Source organism: Spinacia oleracea, chromosome 5 (genome assembly GCF_020520425.1).
Source record: "Spinacia oleracea cultivar Varoflay chromosome 5, BTI_SOV_V1, whole genome shotgun sequence".
Classification (NCBI taxonomy): Eukaryota; Viridiplantae; Streptophyta; class Magnoliopsida; order Caryophyllales; family Amaranthaceae; genus Spinacia; species Spinacia oleracea.
The window spans coordinates 13,314,400-13,329,065 of record NC_079491.1 but is presented as its reverse complement, the minus strand read 5'-3'; the positions used below and the strand labels follow the sequence as shown (position 1 = coordinate 13,329,065).

At 42.7% G+C, this 14,666-nt stretch overlaps 1 protein-coding gene across 1 annotated transcript; it reads right to left on the bottom strand.

Moving 5' to 3' along the window:
* Window positions 1–3,032: 3,032 nt before the first annotated feature.
* On the bottom strand, window positions 3,033–13,771 carry LOC130461322 (uncharacterized). The gene is made up of 2 exons (XM_056829372.1): window positions 13,211–13,771; window positions 3,033–8,897 (listed from the first exon to the last, which is right to left on the bottom strand). Exons 1-2 carry the CDS (start codon window positions 13,769–13,771, stop codon window positions 3,033–3,035), a joined length of 6,426 nt encoding a protein of 2,141 aa, XP_056685350.1.
* Between the last annotated feature and the right edge of the window lie 895 nt (window positions 13,772–14,666).

The following is a 14,666-nucleotide window of genomic DNA, read 5'->3' as shown; positions in this document are numbered from 1 at the left end:
AATCTTTTGTTTGTTTTTTCTTACCAGGTCTGCATACTCTCAACTTTGCTATTCTCGGTTTGGGCAAAGACGGTCGTCCTACTACCAACAACCCTCCCAATCCGAAAGGCGTGTTTTCTACTCTGTCGACCTACGCAACCCAAGCCAACAAAAAGCGTGGTTCGACTCGGGAGGAGGTTGTGAGTGAGTCTCCTGCTAAGAAGACAAAGAGATTAAGCTCCATACCAGCTCCCAAACCGCTTTCCATCCGTGCACCCACTGGAGTTGTTTTCAAAACGACTCATACTGCTCCCGACAACCCTGCTCCAAAACCTGTCTTCAAGACCGTCCATACTGCTCCTGACATGGCTGGTGGTTTTAAAAGTTTGGATTGCGGTCGCGGTGCTGCCCTTACTGGAAGGCGTCCTCGCGATCGTAACCAACCCTTCACTCGGGTGAATCGGTCTCGAGTGGACGGTACTACACAGCCTGCCCCTGACAAGTCTCAGCAGAAGTCTCCTGAGAAGGGTATTGAATCAGCTGCCGATGCGAACGTCGCAGGCCAAGGGGGTGATGCTGTTGAGAATGTTGAGCCGATAGCCCAACCAGACTTGATGGTTGTGGATCTTATGACTCCAACCCGCCAGAATCAGGAGCAAGAGGTTAATGATACTGATGTTGCTGGTATGGGCCAGAAGACTCCTCCTCTCATGCCTCCTACTCTTCATACCTCTTCTGGGTATGTTCGCCCTAGCCAGAGCGCTGGTACCAGCTCTGGTCTGAACATGGGTGTCTTCGTCCGTCCTGGAGAGTGGATTGAGAAGACTCCGATTTGCTTAACTCCCAGGAAGATGAAGTACTTTGAGGTTCCTCCTGGTGAGCCTGACGAATCCTGGAACCCTAAAATTGATCTTCTTCGTGGTGAGTCGATACTCACCGATGACTGCAAAGGAGGTGGTTGCATGGGTTGGAGGGCTTTGAAGGATCTGGCTACTCCTCGCGACAATCCTGCTGCTGAGATTGACGCGCCGGCTGCCCAACATATGAATGACTTGCTCAAGGTATGAAATCGGTGCTACTTTTATGGTATGCTTTTTGTATATATATATATATATTTGTTCAAGGTATGCAATCGGTGTTGTTTTTTGACGATTTGTCTTTTGTAGGCCTGCAACTCCGCAGTGGATCTTGTGAAGCTGTACCTCTGCTATCAGGAGCAGAATGAAGACCTTCAGAAAAGGCAGGCTGAGCTGGAGAAGCAGGTGAATGACGCCAAGCAAGATCTGGACCAAAAAACTTCTGAGCTGAAAAGGGTGAAGCAACGCAACCAAGAGTTGGAGAATGTTGCGAACAAACTGGAGGCAGAGGAGACCAAAAACAAAGAGCTGTCTGAGAAGTTGCTGGAGGCGGATGAGAAGGCCAAAGCTGCTTACAAGACCGGTGCTCGGGATGGTGCCTTGCGATTTTCTCGGTCCCAGACCTATAGTAAGCGTATCACGGATAGTCATAACGGTGGCTGGTTTGCTGCCCACCGTTGTGGCGTTCATGGTATTGGCCTTACCAAGGAGGATTGTGAGGATATTGAGTATGCTTTCCTGGTGGAGGAAAAGCACAGGGTACCAACCGGTTGGGAGTCACAGATCATTCCGGAGGAGATCATTCAGAATGCTGATCCCTTGACTCTCCCTCCCATTGAGCTGAAGGAAGAAGACTACCTGGATCCTGCCCTGCCGTCTTCCAGTACCAACCAGACGGATCATCAACAAGTTTGAAGGTGCGGGCAGTCATCACCGGTATCATCCTGTGGTTCATCTGGCGTTGCTGTTTTTAAAGATTAGTTTATTTTTTTAGACGCACTTTTGGTATCAGCTGTTTGTGGCACTTTTTGCCCTGGGATATTTTATGCTTGTTTTTGTAAACTTTACCTTGTGCCATTTTTGATCAGCTAACAAATGTCAGTTTTGGTGTTGGCTGTCGAATTTGCTTTATTCAGATGGTGTTGCTCTTATGCTTATGATATTGTGTTGTTTATTTTATTTTTCTATTTTATGCTTGCCCTCATTTATGCAATTGTGCTGTTTGAATCTGGTATTTTACCCCGAGTCAGCAAGCTGATAGTAGCCTTGCTGACTTACTTTGAGGGTTTGATTCGTATCACCCCGAGTCAGCAAGCTGATAGTAGCCTTGCTGACCTACTTTAAGGGTTTGAATCATGATTTTTGATTATACATTACCCCGAGTCAGCAAGCTGATAGTAGCCTTGCTGACCTACTTTAAGGGTTTGATTCGTATCACCCCGAGTCAGCAAGCTGATAGTAGCCTTGCTGACCTACTTTAAGGGTTTGAATCACGATTTTTGATTATACATTACCCCGAGTCAGCAAGCTGATAGTAGCCTTGCTGACCTACTTTAAGGGTTTGATTCGTATCACCCCGAGTCAGCAAGCTGATAGTAGCCTTGCTGACCTACTTTAAGGGTTTGAATCACGATTTTTGATTATACATTACCCCGAGTCAGCAAGCTGATAGTAGCCTTGCTGACCTACTTTAAGGGTTTGATTCGTATCACCCCGAGTCAGCAAGCTGATAGTAGCCTTGCTGACCTACTTTAAGGGTTTGAATCACGATTTTTGATTATACATTACCCCGAGTCAGCAAGCTGACAGTAGCCTTGCTGACCTACTTTAAGGGTTTGATTCGTATCACCCCGAGTCAGCAAGCTGATAGTAGCCTTGCTGACCTACTTTAAGGGTTTGAATCACGATTTTTGATTATACATTACCCCGAGTCAGCAAGCTGACAGTAGCCTTGCTGACCTACTTTAAGGGTTTGATTCGTATCACCCCGAGTCAGCAAGCTGATAGTAGCCTTGCTGACCTACTTTAAGGGTTTGAATCACGATTTTTGATTATACATTACCCCGAGTCAGCAAGCTGATAGTAGCCTTGCTGACCTACTTTAAGGGTTTGATTCTTCTGCTTTGAATTCCTCGACTTTCTTTCATTTCATGGACCATAACAGGCCTGGCTCAATCGGCCTTTTTGGGTTAGTGACTACACATAAAACTTTCTAAGGACGCTGGCGTTCCATGAATTTTTTAGTGCTGTTCCACCCATATCCATCAGCCTAAAAGCTCCTGGTACGATTTCTTCCCATATCTGATAAGGCCCCTCCCAGTTTGGGGTTAACTTCCCTTGGACCTTTGCCTTGCCTGTAGCTGCAGTTCTGCGGAGCACCAGGTCTCCTACCTCAAGCTGTCTGTGTTTTACTCTTTTGTTGTAGGCATTACTTATGCGCTGCTTGTAAGCCGCCGACCTGATTTCTGCTCTGAGTCTGATTTCTGGTAGAAGATCCAGCTCCTGCTTTAACAGTTGATCGTTCTTGTTTTCTTCATAATGCTGGATCCTGAATGTAGGTAACCCTACTTCTGCTGGTATCACTGCTTCTGATCCGAAACATAGACGGAATGGGCTCTCTCCTGTTGCTTCCTTAACGGTGGTTCTGTTTCCCCAAAGTATCTCTGGAACAATATCGGCCCAACCAGCCTTATAGTCGTCTAGCTTCTTTCTCATTGCTGCCAGTATCTGCTTGTTGGCAGCTTCTGCCTGTCCATTGCTTTGGGGATGACAAACAGAAGAGTAGGCAAACTTGACTTTGTACGTACTCAAAAAACTTTGAACTGGCGAGCAATCAAACTGTACCCCATGGTCCATCACGATTGCCATCGGTAATCCGAACCTGGTGATTATATCTTTCCATATGAACTTTTTGACCTGATTTGCAGTTATCTTTGCCACCGGTTCTGCTTCTATCCATTTGGTGAAATAATCGACTGCCACTATCAGAAATTTTCTTCCACCGGATGCCGTTGTGAATGGTCCCAGAATGTCCATTCCCCACTGGGCGAACGGTATTGGATTTAGGATTGGCATGAGATCGTTTGCAGGACGATTGATGACTGCTGAAAAAACTTGACATTTTTCACATTTCTTGACGTACTCCTGTGCGTCTGTTAGCATTGTCGGCCAGTAGTATCCTTGCCTTTGGCATTTCAGTGCAAGGGTTTTTCCTCCCTGATGATTTCCACACACTCCTTCATGTATTTCTTCTATCAGTCGTGCCGATTCGTATGCTGATATGCATCGTAACAGAGGCAAGCTAAAACCCCGTTTGTAGAGTTGGCCTCTGATGATTACAAACCAGCATGAGTTTCTAATCAACCTTCTTGCTTCCGTTTTTTCTGCAGGCAGGGTTCCATCTCTCTTGTATGCCCACAAGGTGTCATACCATTCAGGTTGGCTCGTGATTACCATGACCTGATTTCCCAATACTTCAGTGCTCCTTCGATGCATGACTTCCATCATTACTGATTTTACCAGAGCACTTGAGCTGGCCAGTTTTGACAGGGAGTCTGCCAACATGTTCTCTGATCGGGGTACTAATTTTATTTCGAAGCTTTCCAACTGTGCCACTGACTGTTTAAGCTTTTCGGCGTATCGTTTCATGGATTCTTCCTTCGTTTCATATTCTCCTGAGAACTGGTTTGCTACCAGCTGTGAGTCGGTTGTAAGCCTGAGCCTACGAGCACCAGCTGCCGTGCAGATCTGTATGCCAGCGATTGCGGCCTCGTATTCTGCCTCGTTGTTTGATGCCTGGAAAGAGAACTTAATAGCATACTCGAACTGGTCTCCTTCTGGTGAGGTAACTATTACCCCTGCTCCTGACCCTGATTTGGTGACCGAGCCGTCTACTGCTACTTCCCATATTCCTTCCTTTATTTCCTCCTCCTGGTATGATGCTTCGACTATGAAGTCAGACAGTGCTTGGGCCTTTATAGCCATTCTGGGTCGATATTCCATGTGAAACTCTGATAGTTCAATCGCCCATTTTAGGAGTCTACCTGATGTGTCCATTTTTTGCATTGCTTTTTCCAGTGGGTAGTTTGTGAGGACTTGGATCCCGTGTGCATCAAAGTAAGGTCTCAGCTTTCTGGCTGCAATCAATACTGCCAACCCCAATTTTTCTATCAAGGAGTACCTCGTTTCTGCTTCTTGCAGGATGTGGCTGACAAAGTACACCGGTATCTGTGTTTTATCTTTCTCTATGATCAGAACTGCTGCTACTGTGTGTTGAGAAGCAGATATGTATAGCTGCAGCGTGTCCCCTTCCTCTGGTCGAGCTATTGTGGGTAGGACTTGCAGGTGCCGTTTTACTGCCTCAAAGGCTGCTCTTTCTGTTTCTCCCCACTTGAATTTCTTGTTTTGTTTTAACACGTTGAAAAAGGGCAACGCCCTATCTGCTGATTTGCTAATGAACCGGGTCAATGCGGCCATTCTTCCTGTTAACTTTTGCACGTCTTTTATGCAACCGGGTTCTGGTAGATTCATAATTGCATCTACCTTATCTGGATTGGCATCGATTCCCCTTTCGCTTACTAGGAAACCCAGGAACTTTCCTGATCGGACCCCGAATACACATTTCTTGGGGTTTAACTTCATCCTGAACCTCCTCAGAGTTTCGAAAGTTTCTCTCAAGTCGTCGATGTGGTCGCTGGCCAATCGGCTTTTAACTATTGAGTCATCCACATATACCTCTATGTTCCTCCCTTTCTGGGAAGCAAATACCCTATCCACCAACTTCTGGTAGGTTGCTCCCGCATTCTTCAGCCCAAATGGCATAGCCTTATAGCTGTATACCCCTGAATCTGTGATGAAGGCGGCCTTCTTTCTATCGGCTTTACACAAGCTGACTTGGTGATACCCTGAGAAGGCATCCAGGAAACTCAAAACAGCGTGGCCACTTGTTGAATCTACCAGCCTATCGATTCGTGGCAATGGATAGCAGTCCTTGGGGCACGCCCCATTCAGATTGGTAAAATCTACGCACATTCGCCAACTGCCATTTGACTTTTTTACCATGACTACGTTGGCCAACCATTCGGGGTAATCACAAACTTCTATGAACCCTGCTTCCAGCAGCTTTTCCACTTCTTCTTTTATTGCAGCATTTTTTTCACTGGAGAAATTTCTCTTCTTTTGCTTTACCGGCCTGACTGACTTGTCTACATTCAGACGATGCACTATGATGTCTGGGCTGATACCGGGCATTTCATCTGCAGAGAAGGCAAAGACATCTGCATTTTCTCGTAACAGGCCGATGAGATTGACCTGCTGATCTGCCTCCATATCGGCACCTATTCGTACCGTTCTTTCTGGAACTCCTTCTACTAATTCAATTTCCCGAGTTTCTCCATCTGCAGCTGGCCTTGGGATGCAAACCGGCCTTTCATCAAAATTTTCCATGCTCAAATCCCCTCTCTTTCTTTTGGTTGGCATGTTTGCTTCTCGGGCAAGGTTGGTTTTCGGCACCATCCTTCCTGGTGCCTTTATCGCTGTTAGATAACACGATCTGGCAGTCTCCTGACTGCCATGTACCCTTTCTGTTCTTTCCAGATTTGAGAGATATATCATGGTCAAATGATATGTGGACACCACCACCTGTGCGTCATGAATGAATGGTCGACCAATTATTACGTTATACGCTGCTGGTACTTTTATCACCAAAAAGTCGACCATTAAGTCCCTGGCTGATGATCCTCTACCTACTTGAACCGGTAGACGGATACTGCCTTCTGGATAGACGCTGGCTCCGGAGAATCCGATAACAGGATAGCTCACCCTTGTTAACTCTCCGTGATCTATGTTCAGCTGGGTGAAAGCTTCCCAGAATATGATGTTCGCAGAGCTGCCTCCATCAATCAGGCATCTCTTGACGGGGAAGTTTGCTATCTCGAGTTCCAATACCAGCGGGTCATCATGGGGATATATAATGCCGCGACAATCGTCCGAGGTGAACGTGATGACCGGTAGGGGGATTGGTTCCGGCCATTTCCTTGCGCTATGGTAACTCACCAAATGCCTGTGCTCCTCTAGATTTCTTATTGCCCCGCTGACTGTACCTCCATGCACGGGCCCTCCAGAGATCACCCAAACCGTGGGTCTCTTTCCCCTATCGGCCCCATCTTTGCCTGTTTCCGGTAATGACCGGATTTCTTGCCGGGATGGTGGTGCCTGCTCAATCCTACCAGTGGGCTGTGCATACCCTGGCTGAGTAGGTGTATATGGGGCATGACTATGCGAACTACCCTGCCTGTTATTTCCTCCCTGGCCTTCCTGTCGAACCCTGTACTGGGATAGGTATCCCCTTCTTACCAGCTCTTCGATGTTATCCTTGAGCTCTTTGCAATGCTCCGTGTAATGACCATGATCATTATGAAAAGCACAAAAGTTCTTATTGTTACCTGGGGCATCCATCGGTAACGGTTTTCTCCACGCTGCCGATTTATTTACTGCGTAGATCGTGGCTCTGGCGGTGTTCAGGGGAGTGTACACCTGGTAAGCCCCTACCGGCTGTTGTCTGTTCGGATATCCTCCTCTCTGCTGATGGCCCTCCTTTCTACCGTTATCTTTCCGGTAATTGTGTTGCTGTATGGGAACATGATCCTTCTTGGCCGATTGTACTGCCTGATTTCCCCCCATAGGTGATATTAGCATCAGCTCATCACTCCTGATATACTCATTTGCTTTTCTCAAGGCCTCCCCCAGCGAGGTAAATGACTTTCTTCCCAGGTACCTTTTGAACTCGCATTCCTGCATCCCTCTCAACAGAGCCAAGACGGCTATTTCTTGCTGTAAATCTGGTATTGTGATGGATTCGTTGTTAAAACGAGTAAGGTATTCTCTCAGCGGCTCCTTCGGCCTTTGTGAGATTGACATCAGCTCTCCAGATGTTTTCTTTCGTTCAACCTTGCTAATGAACCGCCTCACAAAGTCCTCTTGGATCTGCCGAAAACTGAATATCGATCCGGCCGGCAACTTCTTATACCAATCGGCTGCCACCCCTGATAATGTGGTTTGGAACACTTTGCACCACATGGCATCTGAGTCAGAATACAGCATCATGTGTTGTTCGAAAGCGGTGGAGTGATTTTCGGGGTCTGTGGTTCCGTTGTATTTGCACGTCGGCATCTTTACTTTCTCCATAGGTTGCTCCAGTATACCCCTGCAGAGTGGGGAGTCTTTGGGGTGTATGGTTCGCCTCATCGGCTCCTGATGAGGTAGATATCCTTCATATCTATTCCAACCTGGTTGTGGAGACTGTACGATGTACTCTTCGTGATACGGTGTCGATTCCCTACCAGCAGGAAACGACCCTTCTTGCTCTGACACCGACTCCCGGCGTCTAGTGGACATTTCTCTGCGCCGAGAGCTATGCCTTTTTCTTATACCCGGATTTTCACTCTGTACAAGTATTGGTTCAGGTTGTGCTGGCAGTACCACTTCATGCTCTAGGGTTTCGTAGAGATTTCTAACCGGCATCACACCCGGGCGATTGCCGGTAACCACGATCTGATTTCCCTCTGTCCTCCTTGAGGACAGTTCAACCATTGCTTTCATGACGGCCGACGCCGTCAGCAGCTGTTGTGGTGTGAACCTTTGGGACAACGCCGAGAGGTTGCTCTGAATCTGTGGGGGTGATGGGGAATCCTGTGCCCTTTCTTCCATGGACGTTTCGTCCTCTATGATCACGTCGTTCGGGTCTTCAAAACCTGGGGGGGCAATGCTTATCTGTGACTTGAGTGTTTTTGGGGGAGGATCGGTAAGTGGTGTGACTTGGCTGGTTGAGACAGGTAAGAGAGAAGGTTTGACTGCGGGTTGTGCTACTGATGTTGGTGTGATCACTGCTGATTGTAGGAGATTGTTGTTTTTTCTAGGTTTTTTGTTGTTGGTATCCATGATGGCTGATTTACTTGACAAGGTTGGGAAGTCCCCTCCTTCTAGCGCCAATTGTTCCGGTAGGATTTGGGAACGGTTGGAGATGTCTTGCTGGTTGAGTGCTGCTGTTATCCTGATGATATCCTGCGCAGATAACAAAGATGAACTAGCCTCGAGGGTGATTCGAGGATCCCCCCTCCGATGCTAAAGTCAGGTATGATGAGTGATAAGTATTTTGGTTTTAGTGGAAATGATTGTGTTTGCGTACCTTTTGTCATAAATGAAGCCCATATATATAGGCGCGGGTCGGGCGTACGGACAAATGGGTCCTACCCGATTGATAGCGACCCGTTGACTTCTTGGTTTGGTCACGTGCCTCCTCCCTACCGGCTTGTAAGAGATGCTGGTAGGGAATAATAACTGCCGTTAAGGATTATTTGCCTTTATCCTTACAGTTTGGCGATGCTACCAGCCCCGTACACTTTGTTTATTCAATCTAATAATTAATTGACTTTCACAAACAAAGTGACTCTCACTTGCCAACAAGAATCAATTATATATCGAAGGTGTCTTGGCAAAAGCTACCTTAAAAGTGTCTTGGCAAGAGCTACCTTAAAATAATTCTCAATAAAATAAACTACTCAAAAACCTCATAACTAAAAGCCTCAATATTGCCAAGAAACAATTCTTATTAGAGATCTATTACACTCAGCTCGTATTGCTTTTCAAGTCCATGTTTATGCTGAAGCGTATACCGTGCCAACGTTATTCACCTTTATAGGGAGTAGGATATTCTCTTGGTTGAATCTTCGAAGGAATTTGTAATGACGTAAGCGCTGATCGCACCAAATATTTCTTCTCTATCAAAACTACTCAACTCTCATTAGTTGAATCTTCGAAGGAATTTGTGATGAAGCACTTGTAAATTCTTTCCCTTATAATTCGGCCTTTTTATTATTTGTGTATGGTATCATACACGTGATTTAATAATTAACTAGTATTTGGATCCGGATGATGTCCCGGCCGGGTTAGTACATTAACAACATTCCCATTTAGTTATATTACTCCCTCCATTCCTAAATACGTGTTCATTTTGGATATTTACACGGTAATTAATAAAATTAAATGGTGTGTAAGAGGTAATGATTGTGAATGTTTTTTTGGGGAAAGGAAAAAGTAGATAATTGTTTATTACTCCCTCCGAACCTAAATGTTATTCCCATTTGTCATTTTACGCGGTTATTAAGGAAAAAGAAATATTATAAGATTAACTATTATTAATGTAGTTTTATGGGGAATTGTTGCTTTTTGATTCCATTTTCACAAGAAAACAAAATAGTTGAACCAATAAAATTTAAGGAATAAAAATGACAACTCATTAATCCAACCAAACTTAAACCAACCAATGAGACTACAAGGTTTTTTATTGATAAATCAATAGAATTACAAAGTTAAAATTACAAGGAAGAGATTAAAAAGGAAATAAAAGAAATGGGAAGATTATTTTGGAACACTAAAAAAGGAAACGGGAATAACATTTAGATTCGAAGGGAGTAATAAAGTATATATAAAAGTGGATGTGGTGATTGAAAAGTGGTAAAAGTGTAGAATGTGTAAGAAAAAGTAATAATGATATATAGAAAAGTGGGAAAAGTGTGTGGAAAAGTGGGAAAAGTGTATGGAAAAGTGGGAAAGGTGTATGTCCAAAAATGGAAACTGGACACTTATAAGGGAACGCTATTTATGGGAACTGGACACGTATTTAGGAATGGAGGGAGTATTGTTTTTTTTGCAATGATAATATCAAACATGTAATAGATTAGTGGTAAAAGCTTTGTTGTTTGAACTCAAGGACAAGGGTTCAAACCTTACGCAAACCACCATGTTTGACATTTTTTATGTATATGAAGATTATGTAAAGCGAACGACCTATAACTAGAGTGCCACGTGTTACATATGCTTTCTTATAGACGTCTTTTAGTACATAGTATAGATTAATGTAAACAGAATTTATTTACTTAAACAATGTGAATTGTATTTATTAATCTAATATTTTCTTCTGCCGAAAAAAAAAATTGTGGGTGATTTAACGGCCAAATTAATTTAGTGTTTTCACCTTAATCCAGAAAATTGAGAAAGATTTAATGTTCAATAGGAAAGTGTGGGTGATTTAACGACCTAATGAATTTAATTGATTTAAATAATTATTTGGCACAATTTTGACAGAATATTAGGAACTTTTATGTTACTCCCTCTATTTCTAAATGGTTTTCCCATTTTCCTTTGGCACACATGTCAATGCACATTTTACATCTTTAATATCTCTAGTTACGTGTTATTAAAAATTATAAAATTTTCATATTGTTAAAGTACTCATTGAGAAAAATCAAACAAGACCCCACATGACTATGTTTTTTTTCTTATATATTGAACGTAATTCATAAGATTCTCTTACATTGTGAATAGTGTCAAGATTCTAAATGTGAAAAAAATTTAGATTCAGATGAAATATAATATAGAAAAATTTGTTAGAAATGACCTTTTATAATGACGACTTTGTGATAAAGGACCTTATATAAAGAAAGTGGTAAATTGGGACCTTAAATTACATTTAGGTTGTTGACTAGGAGTCTAACTAGGACCTATAGTCAGATTCCGACCATTAACTTGGTTTTCCGGCATTGACTTCCATGAGCAAATTCGATTTTCTCCTTTTTTTCCTCCCCAACCACCATGTCCAACAGTCCACCATCATCCGATCCCACCAGGCCACCACCATCCCACCACTGGCCACCCCATTTCCTACCTCTTTCTCCCTCGTTACCTGGATTATCTCTTAAATAGATACACTTGCTTTTTCCGGCCGTATTTATTTAAGAGATACACTTGCTATTTTTAATAACTTATCAACCCCACCATCTAATTAAATAATCTATCTACACCCCACCACCACCCCCACCCCCTAAAATGACATGGTCCCCCACTTGTTTTACTTATTAAAATATCTAACCAACCCACTTGTTTTATTACTTTATTTCATTCAATTTTTTTTCTTAATACCCGTGTCCGACCAAGTATATCTCTTAAATAAATACGGGGGGAGTATTTCAAGTGTAAAAATTAAAATGAGACACTTACGTAAAGAATTAAAAGGATAGTGGGAGTAGGATTTTAAGAAAGGATTCGATACCAAATAACACCATTTTTAAAGGGTTTATTTTTCTTATATACATGGGGTACTTCGTACTTCATCGGGATCTATTTTAGATGACACAATTTAACTTTTGACACTATTAATATAATCTACTTTGACTATTAATTGTGATTTATACTTAAGAAAACATATAGTCATGTGGAGTCTTGTTATAATTGTCTCACTGTATAGATTTATGATATCAACTTTTTATAATATTTACCAATTGATAATACAAAATATTAATCATTGAAATATTGCATTGACAAATATGATACAAAATTTGTATCATCTAAAAAAGAACTAAGCACTATTTAGAGATGCACAATTGGCAATCTATCATTTAATGATTTAACTACGGAGTACTTTTTAGGCATGGGCGTTACCTGGAGTTACTACATTAATAACATTCACATTTAGTTATATATTTGTGTTTGCAATGATAACATGAAACATGTAATAGCTCAGTGGTAAAAGCTTTATTGTTTAAACTTAAGGTTAGGGGTTCAAACTTTACGCAAATCATGTTTGATATGTTTTTTTTTTGTATATGAAGATTATAGGGAGCGTACTGCCGTACTACCCATAAAGGAGCACCATGTATCACATATACTTTCTTATAGATGTCTTTTAATATATACGTAGTAGGATAGATATATATCCCTAATTTTCAATTTGTAAAAACTCTACGAGTAAAATACTGATATTGTGAAAGTATTAGGACAAATCTAACAACATTTTATAATAACATTTTATTTTTATATATTGGTAAAAAAATTAAAGTCAAACACAATATATTAATAATGTCAAATTCAAAGTGGTGCATTTAAAAAAAAAATATGTAGGGAGTAACTAACTCTCACACCTAGATGGACCTCTTTTTGTGATAACCTTTTTTTTTTTTTTTACATCGGATAAACGTACATTAATGAAAAAGTTAACAAGCTACAACATTCACACACTAGTTACACTACCTAAACTTTGGGGGCCATTCAAGACCCTAACATATCCAAAGCTACTAAGTTGAGCTTTACTAGCTCTTACAAACCACTGAAAATACAACCCCATAAACATTACAACGATAGTCGACGCCTTGCTTGTTGCCTCTTGATCATTGGAGCCATCTTGCACATCCCCATTCCCTTTTCCGTTTGAGATGTAGCTTGGGCAATGAACACTGAGGAGATCCCCTTTAACCTTGTGGAACTTAAAGAACGAAGAACGAGCCGGAAGAGTATGAAATTCGTGAAATGGTTGAAGTAACCTTGTGGGCAAGCTCACAATCAAACTGAGCCACTAGTGGCTCGGCACCCTCATGAATGGGTACTAAGAATCTCCCTCGTAACCAAGAGAGACTCAAACCAGTGAACATGCTATGAACCCCCAAATTTTTCATCTGGGGAGCAGTTTTCGGATAAGAAATTTTGAAAGTGAAGAGAACACAACTCCTCACTAACCTAAAGAGAACAACCAACCCCCGCGAACACCAAACACCCCTACCACAGACACTCCTATGATCCTCTTCCTCCATCCTAGGACCTAAAATACCACCTTCGAGGGTAGTATAAACCACAGGACCCAAACCACAACCTACATAGACGGATTCTATTTTGAATCCAAACAGGGTATCACCTATCCCCAAAACTACAAAAACTCCATTCCTCAACATCAGACAAAACCACCATGGACATCCAACAATTAACAAACAATGGAAAAACCACAAGGACTTACACAAATCAACTATCCCATATTCCCATAACGCGCAAAACAAACCACTAAGCAAAAAAGAGAAACTAACAACCAGACAATTATTAAAACTAAACATAAGGACACTAAACAAACTCTAACTCACGAAACAGAGAGGTACGGCCACAAATTGAGCTAGGCAAGATCAACCCAAAAAACTTAAACTAACCTTTACCTTTACCCTCAAAGTCGGGAGATTCGACACTACAAGACGACGGTGAACACCTTTATCTTCCAGATCGGGGTGGTTCGACACTACAAGACGACGGTGAACGCCTTTATCGTCTAGATCGGGGTGGTCCGACACCACAAGACGGCGGCGATTAGAAACTTGGGAAAAGACAAGCCAAAACTCACAGAACACACACAAATTCAACAGAAAAGAGCACAACCCAGCTAGCGTTTCCAATTCCAAACAAAACCCTAACCCTAAACTAAACTTTACCGACAAAACAAGGCGGCAGCGCTTAGGATAGAGATGGAAGAGGCGCGGAGGTTGAACTTGGCCCGATCTTATACCTCCCGGCGATCAAAAGCTAGAACAACACAGCCCGGAGAGAAGAACACGAACTAAGAGGGGGTAGAAGCAAAACTTGGTCCCTCTTTCAATCCCTCAACCGGGAGAACACAACCCTTTTACAGGCGAGAAACCTAGCCTACGACGACAAACTACTTCCGCCGGAGGGACACAAGCTCGCCGGCGGCCGTTAAAGCCTCGACCACCAGCGAGCTTGCGACGGCGCTAGGATTTTGCTTGTTTTTGGGCTTTCTTAGAGGATAGGAAAAGTAGAGAGAAAAAATTTGTGATAACCTTGAACTTAAAAACTGTCATTAAATTTGATGGAAATGCTAAGAGTTGTTTAAGTGTTTCAAATTTTGTGTTATGTTGAAATTAAGTCCTCAAAAATTATATGTGAATGCCTCGCATATAACGAGGAGAGATGAGTTCACTTTGTAAGGCTAAGATGAAAATG